The 15,842-nt window shown below is 39.4% G+C and overlaps 1 protein-coding gene across 2 annotated transcripts in view; it reads right to left on the reverse strand.

The window, feature by feature from the left end:
• Positions 1-1,899: 1,899 nt before the first annotated feature.
• The window catches only part of mindy2 (MINDY lysine 48 deubiquitinase 2), a 59,407-nt gene continuing 45,464 nt past the window's right edge, over positions 1,900-15,842 (reverse strand). Inside the window, exons 7-9 of one of the 2 annotated variants that reach the window (XM_060852962.1) lie at positions 13,020-13,193; positions 5,934-6,083; positions 1,900-3,821 (exon numbers count right to left, since the gene is read on the reverse strand). In XM_060852962.1, coding sequence (XP_060708945.1) covers positions 3,711-3,821; positions 5,934-6,083; positions 13,020-13,193 — 435 coding nt within the window. In that variant the 3' untranslated portion in view covers positions 1,900-3,710. Of the gene's footprint in view, positions 3,822-5,933; positions 6,111-13,019; positions 13,194-15,842 lie in introns of both variants that reach the window. The other variant, XM_060852961.1, reaches the window with a different exon arrangement.

Raw genomic sequence — 15,842 nt, forward strand, 5'->3', positions numbered from 1 at the left:
ACTGCAAATAAAGCCACATTTTACTTTTTTTGATGGTTTTCTAGGCACTAATGGGTGTACAGTTCAGCTGGAAAAGCTGATTTGGTCACAGTATACCATTTCCTAAAATTTCTTGCACAAATTTACAAGAGACTATTCGGATATCACTCACTGCTTAGCATTTCGTGCTCAATCTATGCCAACACACAGTAAAAAGCTCTGTAATGAGATATGGGCTAATAGATTTATTTGTCAGTTTTAAGGTGTAAACATCAATAACTCTACAATTATAATGTGGGCAGTGATTTTGAACAACTTTGACACCCAAATCCCCAAACTACTATGTTATCTCATTTGTTCCATGTCAGTATTAATGTGTTAAACATTTTCATTGTTATTTTTCCTGTTTGCAAACGTGATGTGCTTCCTACTTTAAGATTTCAAAAACCTAGAAATTCCATTACCAAAATATTCCTCAATTGCTCCTCCAGGATGTTCAGAAGATAACTTAGTATATTGCAAATAAACAAAGTACATACAAAGCATAAAATGTAACATTCTAGATTTACCCACTAAAGTGGAACTTGAGAATTATGATGGCACCATGTACTGCTGTCTTCGAATTTTTCCAAACTGGATGGGGTAACAAGATGCAGAAAAGAAGAATTAGCTATATTCTCAACCTTCAGTTAACACCAAAAATATGAATAACAAAGTCTCCGTTCCATAGAAAGTTTCTCTTTGCAATTCTTCTTAATGTGCCAAGTGCCAATTAAGGTTTTTTTGTGCCACTTAAAGACAGACAGGAGATTGTCAAAACTCACATAATCCACACCAACAAGTATATAACATCTCATGGCAGTATGCTACATAGAGGTTTGGTCACAAAACAAATGGAATTTAATGTTTAGTAATCAAAAACTACCGAAAGGAAAATCACTCCTAAAAGTGCTGGACTTGCAAGAATACAAGCATACAAAAAACAAGTTGTTATGGTAGCTGTAATCCAGAAGAAACTTACATGAAATTACATAGAGCAGACTTGAAACATATCTTTCACAATGTGTATTTAAAAAAAATTTACAAGTATTTTGATAAAAGATAAGTCTCAAAGACCCTGAAATGAACTGAAAAGTACAAAAGCTACTGAAAGTAACACTGTTCTACACTTGGCTTTTCCATTACTATTGATAGTCAAATACACACACGATGTTGCTAACTTTAATGTGCATTATTGTGATAGAAAAATGACATAACCCTTGAACCATAGGTGCTGTAAGAGATTAAATCTCCAAGAAAATGAGGTTGACATGGTTAAAATGTTGTCAGTGTTTTTATGTATTACTTGAAATGGCAACATCTAGCTTCCTCAGAAATGAAAAGGTTTGGTCAATTTTGAGCTTTCTTGCACCAACTTTCAGCAAGAGCATTCAGACCCAGTATTTGAATAAGATTCACAAAGTTTGCTTTGCAGAATTGCTTAATTGTAACCATTCCCTATAAATGAGCAAACACAGAACAAAATGATATTTAAAGTACATTTGGTCCAGGAGGTGACATTTAGCATAGTTCTTAGCTGTCTTTATGCAGAGCATTAAAAATATTAAAAAGTCAATTGCACATATTGGATTATTATTTAAGGTACTGCATATACCCGTAAGCAGAGTTGCACTTGCTACACAATACTCTCACCTTAGTCTCCACTGCAAGACCACTGCAATTCTGTTACAGATTCTAAATTTTTAACACAGTTACCCAATTTTACAATGGACTCTTAAGAGGTTATTATTGGTGGGCAGTTGTACAGCACTTTCAGTACCAGTCTGGTTTAGGTATTTAATATCTGTTCTTGAAAAATTTACATCAAAACCTAGCGTGGAAATGCTAGTCTAGGACTGCAAATAATTAGATCTATACATATTTGATTTTCTGGTGCTTTTAATATCAATATATTTTAATGAGGCAAATACAAGTTTACAATAGAATGGGTGAACAGTTACTGCAGGACCTATAAAGTTATCATGCATTACAGATGTCAGCTAATCCACAACACAGCCAGGCAATTCAAAGCAATTCCCTCAAACAATCAAAGCAATTCCCTCAAACAATCTTGTTCACTATACCTATTCTAGGTAAAGAACTTCCTAATGAAAGGAAATTTCTAAGTGCAACACGATTCCTTCAAAAACCATTTTAAAAAATGCTTGGGTTGCCCACCTCGAAATAATTTAAAATGATTTCATAATGAATAAATATTTATGTCTAAGTAAACAGGTTTAATGTTTTTATTTTTTCCCCCCTCTCAGTTACCAAAGGGTTGCAACATGTCTCCTCTTTATGTAAAACTGCTTCAAGCACTCTTAACTGAGGGTGCCCTTTTAGAGGTATTCAAATAAACTGGTCCATGTATTAAAATCCACAAAAACAGCTACATTATTAGAAGGATGATCATAATCTAAGCCAACCTCAACAGTATAAAAATGAACTTTCAGACAGTATTCCTTCAAACTTAACCATCAACAATTTAGTGTTTGCATGTTCCAGCAGCCATGTCCCAACGAACAATACATGCACAACATCTTACCATCATATTAAATGTATCATACATACCGCAAGGAATAAAGTTATGTTTCTATCATCATGTTATAATTTCATCATTTGGATATTGGTCCCATTTAGAAACCTAACTTAGCTACTGCCAATGGGCTTGACTAATATTTGACCAAATAATTTTGAAGGCATTAATCTGTTATTGGAAAGAATGCTGCTGTTCATGTATTGTGCTGGTCGAAAAACATTGTGCGGAACACAAGGTTTCAACCATGTTTTGGGCCTTCCACATCTCATTAATAAGCTTACAATTTTATTGTCAAGTTAAAACACTATCTTAGTGAAAATACAGAGTATATTCACTCATGATTTTGTTTACTAACTTGCAGATATCTTACATTCCTTATCACTGCTTTCACACATTTCCACAAGTGATTTTTTTGAAAAAAATTTAAATTCCTTCAAAACAAAAAGCACATTCATTCAGTTAAAAGAAAACTTGAAGCAAGAGATACCACTATTAAATGTTAATCTGTCTTCTTATATTCCTTCAGATTAATATGGCTCAAAATAAAACCAGCTCATGGAAAAATAACTCAATTGGACAAAATATTGTTCAACTTCTCCATGTATATCCTATCAAAATTTGTGTCAGCATATCTTAAACAAGCCATTGCATGAAAGACCATTTTTATTTGTTTTGTCTTTGTTTTCTGTAATTCACTGGGCTGATCAGTTCTAGTAGCACTTAATGAAAGCTAAAATAAAAATCTAGCTATTGTCACTTATTGTGAGCATTAAAACTAAACATACCATGAAACTGCCATTGTCCTGTAATAAAATTGAGGCAGTATTAGCCGAGATAGCTTATTAGCTGATTGCATTAATTAATTTAGTGATATTGAAAACAAGCATTGTGATTTCACTGTTAACACATAAAGGTGCTTCTTGTATGTTTTGAACAATGATTTATGTCAAATGAAATGTAACTGCATCAATCAATGCCATAGAAACTCCATTGTGAATATAGTGCATTGTGCAACATTGAACAAAGTTTGGCCGACTGTATTAAAGAAGTCATCCCTTCGCTTCTCAAAGTGTGAACAATTCGGGATCAGGCACAGGCGGCATATCATCTTTAAAGGGTTATGCACTTAGTTCCTGGTAAACTCCAACCTCCATCACAAGAGAATGCATTTGTCCTTCTCTTTTTCCTTTGTTTCCTTACGCTGTTTCCGTTCAGTGCCCGCAGGTTGTTTGCTAGCAGTTGCTGCCTGTGATTGTTGACCTTCCTGGAATTTTAGAGGAACATGTACAGCGTAAGTTTTAAATCACAACAACTAAATGATGAAGAGGAACAGTAATTTTAGGACAACACTGCACCTGAATCTACAAAAGCAGGGTCTAACTGCTACTGTAGCTGAGCTTTCAAGCTTCTACACCATACGTTTTGCACTTCTTGGAAAACAGATCTTCCACCCATGAAAGCATCCTGAAGATGTTAACTCCACAGATGCTACCAGATCGGAGTTTGTCCAACATTGATTTTGTTTCATTGAAAGAATGTTGCTACTTGACAGATAACTGTGTTGTGCATGATAATTATGGAGAACCCAGTGATCAAAATGACTTTCCAAGAGAAAAGAAGTAGTTAAAAATAATTCTTAAAATAACGATATTTCTTCAACGGCAGCCATTACATGATGTGAGCCAATTAAAATGGATGATCTACACAGGGATCCCACAATGAGATCCCACAATCCTTTCAGAATATGTCTGGGGAGTGTGCACAGAGGTGCTTGGAACAAGTATCTAAGACATCTCTAGCACAATAAGTGTTCCTGCAGATGACTGGGAGGAGTAAAAGAAAGAAAGCTAATATTCCTGTAATAGGTCAGTTAGAACTTTCATTTTGAGGATTTCCTATACTTACTTAGAATAATGCACATTGTGAATCAATTGCAATTTATTGTAAAACATGTTCTGCAAAATTATGCTTGATTATCTAGCTTTTCAGCACTTGGCTGTGTATTCCACAATACTTTCAGGTGATGTAGTTCACTTCCTCTGTGCTCCATAACTTTTATATTTTGGTCAAAGCTCTGCATGTGTAAAAGGCTGCAAGATTATCTTCCACTTAATTTACCTTTTCCTTTGCATTAAGACAAAAGATTAGAAGAATATTTAGCCCTCGTTTGATTAATTCCGTCAAAAAACAAGTTAGATTAAAAGCTAGTTGGAAATAGGACCAAAGGTTATCAAACGAGAGTGAAGCATAAAATAAATCATCTAATTGTTCTGTTAAGCACAATGATCCATAGTATTGACTGGGCAGGATCAAATGGAGAGATGTGGAGATGGTTAGATAGTTTGAAGTCATTTGGTTAACTTTACGAGGAAAGGTGATGCAGAAACTTCCATCAGAAGGTTGAGAGAGAGTTGAATTCAGAGTAGGTAAGCAGGCTACCCTCTGTCGAAGTGGCATTGGTATGTTTCAGAGGTCTTTTTCAATCTGTTTTAATGAAATTATATAAAGTCTGACACTTTAGTTTCTGAGAAGAAATACGCATTTTAATTAGGTTATAATCCTGTGAAATATCAAAACAAGTCATCAGTCTGCAACATTGAAAAAGTTTAAAAATTAAAAAGCAATTTTCTCAGAAGTTGATGACAATCACCATGGTATGCATTAGTACTCTGAAGAATTCAGCACAACCCTGCACTTTCCAATGCAGAAGCCCTACTCTCAACACGAATGGTTATACAAACACCGATTCTGAAGAGATGCAAAATCAAAAGTCAAGTTTTGTTGTATATCACCAAGTGGTTTGTTTACAAATAGCTAAAGTAAACAACCTTGAAATACTTTGTGTAATCCTCCATCACTCAGCCAATGCAGAATCATGATGGATTACTTAAGGGCTTGATAGAAGAGGCAAAAAAGTTATTACTGATGCATGCTGCAAGCTTGCTGACCTGCCCTGTTTTTATCTTCAAGTCTTTTGATCCTTAGAATGTGAATCAAGATTTTTTTTCCAATAATTTGTTCCGAGACACACAATTTTGGGCTGACAATTTCATCAACATTCCTCCTTATACATTCACATATTTTAAATTTTGGTTTGTTTTTTTTTTAAACGCTTCACCTCCTTGAATAATTGTCCGCACCAATATCTAACTAACTTCATAATCTTCAAGTTCAAACAAAACGTCTTTTTGAAGAAATAAACCTGATTTCCTTAATCCTTCGCAAAACGTTGAGAAATTTTATGGAGTCAAGTTTGCTGCTTACCTATGCAATCATACAAGAGCAACAATATCCTTCCTTAAGTGGACCAGAATTGTTCAAAGTTGTCCAAAGCATTCAATGTCAAACTGCTTTCCATTTGGTAACATTTCATTACCTGGCTTTGAGCTGCAGCTGCCTGTTCCTGTTCATGATAGAACTGGGATGCTCGTCTGTCTTCTTCTTCCTGCAGTTTTTTTGCTAGTTCCAGATCACTAATTCCTTCAGGAATCTGCTCCCAGGATAAGTCCTGGCTTTGCTGCTCCTGCTGTAAGGACAAGGCCATCAGATAGTCCTGAGAGAAGAAATAACGTCCAATCAGGAAATCCCTAGATGAGGGATCAGTCATTACCCTTGAAATGCATGTACAGTTCGAGTGAGAAGATAAAACTTGACATAAAATTTTCAAAACTTGGAAGAATTTTTGTACATTGGATATTTTACATGATTTCAAAGTCACCTGTTAATGTTAAAATACAATAGCACAAGAATTTGAGAATGCTTTCATTTGTACAGTTTTCTCATTAACACAGGTCTTATACTTCAATCAGAATCCTTTTCAAGTTTAAGCTTTATTCAATTAGCTGAATGGGCACAATGGTTCTGGATGTGCTGAAATATTCAGATGGTTACTACTTATAAAACCACAGCATGATCAGGCTGGAATTTCGGTAATCATTAAATGCAAAAACTGAAGGTACCAGTTGTCAAATTAATTCCTCCAAGGCATGGTGGGCAATTTCACTAAGATAGAGCACCACACACATGCACAAAATCAAATCACATCAGTATCCCTACGATGTACAGTGGGTTGCTGCAAGTACTCTTCTAGAACATTTCCTTGGATCTCCTTTGCATTAATGGAGTTTTTAAATTGAAAATTTTGACTGGGAATCTTACATTAAAGCTGTTAATCTTATTATTTAATCAATTTGAGTACGACATAATAAATGTCAAAATAAAGACAGAACATCGGAGGAACACCTGGTCTTGCAGCATCTTTAAACGGTGTTAACGTTTAACGCCCGGTGACCCTTCTTCAGAACCAAAGATAGCTGGCAACGGGTGACAATTATACTGATGATGGGGTTGATGAAAAGAGTGAATAGAGTGCATACAGACAGAGCCCAAAGAGAGAGAGAGGATAGACAAACAGAGAGATAGCTGATAAGCCAAGAGAGAGAAATGCTAACGAGAAATGTGAATAGTTGAAAATGGTCTCAGTACTTTGCAAACTTCAGGATTCAACAATAAGCTTAACAGTTTCAAAGCATGAGCCTCCTCCTCCTACACCCTCTGTTCCTGTGTACATCTGAGCACAACCAAATCATTTACAAACATGTTCCTTCTCACCCTACCTAACGTTTTTTTCTCTCTCAGTTTATCAGCTATCTCTTTGTGGTAGAACTAAAAATCAGGATTCAAGCTGTAGAATTATGACAGAAGTTGTTTGTGCATGTGTGGTGACAGCTCTAAGCCACAAAGTTGAATGGTGGTACATCAAAATAGCTCCACAATGTAAGTATCCAACGTCACATGAATAATGTGCCTGAAGGACATTTAGTTAAATGTACTCAAGTTGCATTAGAGCTGTACTGATTTCTGTTTTTATTATATCAAGACCTCTTTGTGATCAATTCTTATGGTGGCGGTGTACCACCTCAATGCTGCACGATTGATCAGAGCAATGCTATTACCACGCTATGTTTCAGGTCTACAAGCAGTTCAACAAAAACCTTTTAACTCAAGAGCACAGGAACACAATTTCACCAAAGTGATTGATGCTTAGATTCCTCGCCAGCTTCCTTAGATTTTCCTTACTGAAATTTACCAATAAATCCTTTTATCTCGTTCTCCCATGCACACAACTTGCCTCCATTACTCATCATCTCATTTACTCTATATGGTGGAAAATTCTACACATGGTACTCATCTTTCACTCCAGCTGCTTTTAAAGTTAGTTTTATTTTCTGGATATTGCCAAATAGCATTCTCAATTCTATTATAAAAATGGCACATGTACACATTTTACTGATAGGATTGTAGGATACTAAATTCAAGAAAGGCTCTGTATAAAAATAAGACTGGAATATTTCCAAGGACAGGAAACACAATCACATCTATTTGTACATTAACACGTCAAAAGCAATTTTGCAACAAACACAAATCTCAGCGCACTCATCACTAACCTGCAGGATAAGAGATGTCAGAAATTTAATGGTGCAGAAACTATAGACTGGTGAACCTGATGTCGGTGTTGGGCAAATTGTTGGAGGAAATCCTGAAGGACAGAATTTACATGCATTTGGAAAGGCAAAGACTGATTAGGGATAGTCAACCGATAGTGAGATGTGATTTTCCATCTGCACAAACTTGATTGAGTTTTCTGAAGTAATGAAGAGGATTGATGAGGGCAAAGCGGTGGACATGATCTATATGGACCTCAGCAACATGTTTGACAAGGTTCCTCGTGGTAGACTTGTTCACAAGGTTAATATGACAGGACCTTGATCAGATGGGCCAATTGACTGAGTTTAATTTAGATAATGTGAGGTCCTGCATTTTGGAAAGGCAAGTCAGGGGAGGACGAGAACATTACAGGACAGTACAGGCACTTCGGCCCTTGGTGTCGCACCGACCTGTGGAACCAATCTGAAGCTCATCTAACTTACCTAACCAATTCCATTCTTGTCAATATGCCTATCCGTAAAGTTGGTGGGTCACTATTGTTGCAGGCAGTGCATTCCATGCCCCTACTACACTCTAAATCAAAAAACTACCTCTGACATCTAACCTATATCCAGCACCCCTCAATTTAAAGCTATGTCCCCTCGTGCTAGCCATCACCATCCTAGGAAAAAGGCTCTCACTGTCCACCCAAACTAACCCTCTGATTATCTTATATGTCTCCATTAAGTCACCTCTCAACCTCCTTCTCTCTAACAAAAACAGCCTCAAGTCAGTCAGCCTTGCCTCACAAGATTAGATTAGATTCCCTAGTGTGGAAACCGGCCCCTCGGCCCAACCAGTCCACACTGATCCTCCAAAGAGTAACCCACTCAGACCAATTTCCCTCTGACTAACGCACCTAACACTATGGACAATTTAACATGGCCAATTCACCTAACCCGCACATCATCTTCCATCCTTACCAGGCAACATCCTAGTAAATGTCCTGTGGACCGTTTCCAAAGCTTCCAATCCTTCCTATAATGTGGTGACCAGAACTGCACGCAATACTCCAAGTCCAGCTGCATCAGAGTTTTATACAGCTGCATGGCCTCGTGGTTCCGAAACTCGATCCGTCTAATAATGAAAACTAACAACCCTATCAACCTGGGCAGCAACTTTGAGGGATCTATGTACATGGACACAGATCTCTCTGCACATCTGCACTGCCAAGAATCTGACTATTCTCCCAGTGCTCTGCATTCCTGTTACTCCTTCCAAAGTGAATCACCTCACACTTTTCTGCATTAAACTCAATTTGCCACCTCTCAGCTCAGCTCGGCAGCTTATCTATGTCCCCCTAAACACCTTTCGGCACTATCCACAACTCCACTGACCTTAGTGTCATCCACAAATTTACTAACCTATCATTCTATGCCCTCATCCAAGTTGTTTACAAAAATGACAAACAGCAGTGGACCAAAAGAGGTCATTGCAGTACACCACTAACAACTGAACTCCAAGATGAACATTTCCCATCAACCACCATCTGTCTTCTTTCAGCTCGCCAATCTGATCCAGATCGCTAAATCACCCTCAATCCCATGCCTTCGTATTTTGTGCAGTAGCCTACCATGGAGAACTTTATCAAATTACTGAATATTACTCAAATCCATATACATTAATGGCTTTACCCTCATCCACCTGTTTGGTCACCTTCTCAAATAATTAATTAAGGTTTGTGAGGCATGACCTATCCTTCAAAAAACCGTACTGACCATCCCAAATCAACTTATTCCTTTTGAGATGATTACAAATCCCATCTCTTATAACTTTTCCAACACTTTGCCCACAACCGAAGCAAGGCTCACCGGTCTATAATTACCAGGGTTGTCTCTACTCCCCTTCTTGAACAAGAGGGCAACATTTGCTCTCCTCCAATCTTCTGGTACAATTCCTGTAGACAATGACAACATAAAGATCAAAGCCAAAGGCTCTGCAATCTCTTCCTTAGCTTCCCAGAGAATCCTAGGACAAATCTCACTTGGCCCAGGGTATTTGTCTATTTTCACACTTTCCAGAATTGTTAACACCCCCTCCTTATGAACCTCAATCCCATCTCATCAAGTAGCCTGTTTCTCACTATTTCCCTCAACAACATTGGAAAAAGACAATGTAAATACTGATGAAAAATATTCAATTAGCACCTCTCCTATCTCCTCTGAATCCACGCACAACTTCCACTACTGTCCTTGATCAGCTCTAATCTTACTCTTGTCATTCTTTTATCCCTTATAGAAAGCTTGAGGGTTTTCCCTCAACGACTTCTCATGTCTCCTCCTCGCTCAGCTTAGCTCTCTCTTTAAGTCTTTTCAAGCACCCGAACTGAGCCTTCACATCTCATTCTAATGTGAGCTGCCTTCTTCCTCTTGACAAGAGATTCAACTTCTTTAGTAAACCACAGCTCCTGCGCTCGACAACTTCCTCCTTGTCTGACAGTTACGCACTTATCAAGGACACATAATAGCTGTTCCTTGAATAAGCTCCACATTTCTATTCTGCCCATTCCCGCAGTTTCCCTCCTCATCCTATGCATCCTAAATCTTGTCTAATCATATCATAATTACCTTTCCCCCAGCTGTAGCTCTTGCCCTCCAGTGTATGCCTATCCCTTTCCATTGCTAAAGTAAACATAACTAATTGTGGTCACTATCACCAAGTACTCACCGAACTCCAAATGAAACATCTGGCCGGGTCCAATACTCAGCATTAAATCTAATGTGGCCTCGCCCCTTGTCGGCCTGTCTACATACTATGTCAGGAAACCCTCCTGCACACATTGGACAAAAACTGACCCATCTAAAGTACTTGAGCAATAGTATTCCCAGTCAATATTTGGAAAGTTGAAATCCCCCATAACAATTACCCTGTCAATTCCGCTCTGATCCAGAATCATCTTTGTTATGCTTTCCCCTACATCTCTGGAACTATTTGGAGGCCGATAGAAAATTCCCAACAGGGTGACCTCTCCTTTCCAGTTTCCAATCTCAGCCCATACTACCTCAGTGAATGAGTCATCAAATGTCCTCTCTGCAGCCATAACACTGTCCTTGACTGCCAAATACCACACCTCTAACACTTTTACCATCTTCTTTATTCTTAGTCAAACATCTAAATCTAGGAACCTGCAACAACATTCCTGTCCCTGCTCTACCCATGTCTCTGAAATGGCCACAGCATCAAAATTCCAGGTACCAACCCATGCTGCAAGTTTACCCACCTTATTCTGGATGTTCTGGCATTGAAATGGACATACCTCAAACCAACCTTTTGCTGCTGTGCCCTCTTGCAACCCTGAAACCTTATTTCAGATCTCCCTACTCTCAACCTCCTCTATACTCAAACAATAATTTAGGTTCCCACCCCCCTGCTAAATTAATTTAAACCTACCCAAAGAGCATGATCAAATTTTACCTCCAGGATACTGGTACTGCTCTGGTTCAGGTGATGACCATCCTGTTTGTAGAGGTCCCACCTACTTCAGAAAGGGCCCCAATTATCCAGGAATCCAAAACCCTCCCTCCTGCACCATCCCTGTAGCCACACGTTCAACTTCCCTGTCTCCCTATTCTTCTCCTCACTCGCACGTGTAACGGGCAACAATACAGAGATAACAACTCTGTTTGTTCTAGCTTTAAGCTCCCGCCCTAGCTCCCTGAAATTCTGCCTTAAATCCCAACCCCTTTTCCTACCTATGTCATTGGTGCCTACGTGGATCACGATTTGGGGCTACTCCCCCTCCCCTGAAAGGATCCCGAAAACACTATCAGAGACATCACGAACCCTGGCACTTATGAGGCAGCACACCAACTGTGAGACCCTCTTGTTCCCACAGAACCTCCGATCTGTCCTCCTAACTATGGAGTCCCCAGTGACTAATGCAAATCACTAATACATTTAATGGTAAAGTCTTGGGGAGTGTTGCTGAACAAAGAGATCTTGGAGTGCAGATTCATAGTTCATTGAAAGTGGAGTTGAAGGGGGGTAGAATAGTGAAGGCGGCATTTGGTATGCTTTTCTTTATTGGTCAGAGTATTGAGTACAGGTGTTGGAAGGTCATGCTGAGGCTGTACAGGGTAGTGGTGAGACCACTTTTGAAATGTTGAGTGCAATTCTGGTCTCCCTCTTATTGGAAGGATTTTGTGAAACATTAAAGAGTTCAAAAAAGATTTACAAGGATGTTGCCAGAGTTGGAAGGTTTGAGCTATAGGGAGAGGCTGAATAGGCTGGAGTTGTTTTCCCTGGAACGTTGGAGGCTGCGGGGTGACCTTATAGAGGTTTATGAAATTACGAGCAGCATGGATATGATAAACAGACAAGGTCTTTTTCCTGGGGTGGGCAAGCCCAAAACTAGAGGGCATAAGTTAAAGGTGAGAAGGGAAATATTTAAAAAGGAACACACAGAGGGTGGTGCATGTATGGAATGAGCTGCCAAAGGAAGTTGTGGAGGCTGGTACAATTACAACATTTAAAAGATGTCTGGATGGGTAAATGAATAGAAAAGGTCTGGAGGGGTTTGGGCCAAGTGTTGGCAAATGGGACCAGATTACTATAGGATATGAACGATTTGGACTGAATGATTTGTTTTTGTGCTGTACACCTCTATGATAGAAGCTAAAGTTTCAGTAAAACCAGTAAAACACTTTGTTCAGTTATCTCCTTCAGCTTCAAATCTTGCACATGCCTTTTCCAATAAGGTTCACCTTCACTTCAACTGCACCACTGGCCAGTCAGCTAGAATACTCTGGTAGTTTGGAACCTTTGCCTCATCCCCGTTATCCTGCTACCTTTGTTTTATTTCAAGACAATTTTTATCAAACACATCTTCGGCTCCCCAGTGAGAGAGATTTTCCTTCAACTTTGTGACCATTTCCTTTGCTTTTCCTCAATGTTAAGTACGAAGATCAAAATGCTGCATCATTAATCATGTGTAGTCAAATTAGCTAGTAATAGACATTGCTGTTCTTTAGTTTACCTGATCTATTTGATCCTGCTGTCCTTTGTACACAGTTTCTGGGTCAGATGGAGGTCTCAGGTGAAATTCAGAGTCACAGAAATTGCCATCTCCGTCCACATTGTGTAAACTCTCCCAGACCACCTTCTCCTCTGTCAGAAAGCCCTGGTCTGTCACCAGTAGATACAGCTGGCCCTAATACGTTAAAAAGATGAAACATGAATTCAACTTCATTTCAGTCTGATTTCTTTCTGAACAAATTGGTAAAAAAGGTGACATTTTTGTTTAGCAAATTAACGGCATTGATTAATAATAGCCCATAAGGATTTCCAAACACTGGAAAAAAATGTACGTCTTGGGACATCACCAGCATTCTGAATAAATTCAAAAACTGTTGCTTGTGTAAATGAAGCTACTTTTGAAAGTAAATCTAGCTGACAGAGTAACATTGCTATCGGATGAGGAGACATTCCACTCCCAAGCATCCCAGATGTCCACCTATTTTGAACAACATGCTTTTCCCCATCTTCCAGACAACCCTCCACCACAACTCCTCCATTCCCTGCTCCACTGCTCTAAACTCCCCTCACCCCAAAGCACAATAAAGACAGGGTCCCCTCATCTACCACCTCACCAGTCTCCACATCCAATGCATCATCCTTAAGCACTTCTGCCAACTCCAACTAGACCCATCACTAAGAACATCTTCCCCTCCGTATCCCCCTCTGCCTTCCACAAGGACAGTTCCCTTCACCAATCCCATGTTCGTGCCACTCTCCCCATCGAACCCCCCCCAAAATCCCTGGTACCTTCCCCTACCACCGTTAAAGAATCAGAACGTGTGGGCACAGCATCCCTCTCACCTGCATCCAGTGCCCCAAACAATCCTTCCAGGTGAGACAGAGGTTCACCTGACTCTCCTCTAACCTAGTTTTTCAGTATCCGGTGCTCCTGATACAGTCTTCTCATCATCGGTGAGGCCAAATATAAACTAAGGACACGTTTTGTGAAGTATCTCAGCCGACCTGATATCCCAGTCACTTTCCATTTTAATTCCCTTTCCCACTACATCTCCGACATGACTGTCCTCGGCCTCCTCCATTGCCACAGCGAATCCAGACCGCCACCTGGAGAACAACACCTGATCTTCTGCCTGGGCTGCCTACAGCCTGTAGGACTCAACACCGAGTTGCCAAATTTCAAATAACCTCTCTCCCATCCTCCAACTCCCTTTCCAGCCCCTCCTCCCCCCTTCCATTCTGCTGACTGATCCTTCCTTTCAATCACCAACTGGATTCATTCCTCCCATCAACCAACCAGGCCATACCCTATCCCTGCGGTCACCTATCACTACCTCACCATTCCGTCCCTCTCCTCACCCAACAACTCCCCCACTCCCTCCTCCACTTTATCCACAGCTCCCCTTACACACGCTCCCATTTCTAAAGAAGGGTTAGACCAAAACATTAACTTCTCCAGCTCCTGATGCTGCCTGGCTTGCTGTGTTCTTCCAGCATCCTGCTCATCTACCTTGCATTCCAGCATCTGCAAGTTTTTTGTCTCTAAACTGGCGCACACTAAGCTGAGGAGTGAATCACAAATCTAGATAACTCAATGTTCTTTATAAAGTTTGAGTATGTGACATTGTACAACGCAGTTCGTCAACACCATTGTTTCATCCGGGAAAAATTAATCCAGCCCATATAGTACCTCTCTTCACTATAGTCAATTGAATCAGTAGAATCCTAACAACCCCAGGCATTTTGTAGATGAGCTCCACAAAATTCAGAGAATTCTAAAGTTTACAATGAGGCTGGGTTACAAGAGAATGCACTAGTGCACCAAGCATTCTTTGAAGGTTGGAGCAGAACACAGTACAGTCCTGGCATTTGACCCTATTTTTCCAAACTCTCAACCTCAACCAGCCAGAAGAACAAGGACAGCAGATGCAGTTGGCATTCCAATGCAAAATCTTCTCAAAAGGCAGATACCATCCTTACTTGGAATTATATTGCCATTCCTTCAGTGCCATTACGTCAAATCATGAATCTTCTTAACAGCATTATGAGTGTACCTACACCACATGGACTTCATTTCAAGATAACAACTTATCAGCAGTTTTTCCAGGGGACATAGGGTTCGGCAATAAATGTTAGCCTAGCCAATGACACCCACATCCCATGAATGAATAAAAATAAATCATGTGTGCTAAGTAGTCGATCATTATTCCCAAACTCGAAATAAAACAAAGTGACTCATTGCTGAAGTTCTGTGGCCATATGTTTGGACAACTAAAAGCTAGTTCTCAGGTCAGCTCTCAGGCATAGAGGAGGAGTATTTAAAAATAAATCCATATATTATTTGCAGTTTTCAAATGAGTTAACTTTTCACCTTGTTTTCAGTAGACTTTTCATTTCCATTCCTTTAAAAAATATTCTGCATGAAGGGAACAGGTAATGTTAATAATCTTGTCAATGAGAGAGTATTTACACACACACACACACACACACCTCCTCAACACTGTTTGCTCCTTTTGTATAATAGTCTAAAGATTTTGAGTTTGAAGAGAAACAAGAACAACATTTCTTAGTAGAGGAGTGGAGATGTACCAGGTCAAAGTCATACAGCATCAAAATAGGCCCTTCAGTCCAAACAGACCATGCTGAACATAATCCCAAATTAAACCAGTGTCACCTTCGTGCTCCTGTCCCATATCCTTGCAGATCTTTTCTATTTATGTACTTATCAAAATGCCTTTTAAACACTGTAATTCTACTTACATCCACCACTTCCTCAGGACATCAATTCCACAGACGAACCACTGTGTAACAAATTTGCCTAATG

This window comes from Hemiscyllium ocellatum, chromosome 39, assembly GCF_020745735.1.
Source record: "Hemiscyllium ocellatum isolate sHemOce1 chromosome 39, sHemOce1.pat.X.cur, whole genome shotgun sequence".
Lineage (NCBI taxonomy): Eukaryota > Metazoa > Chordata > Chondrichthyes > Orectolobiformes > Hemiscylliidae > Hemiscyllium > Hemiscyllium ocellatum.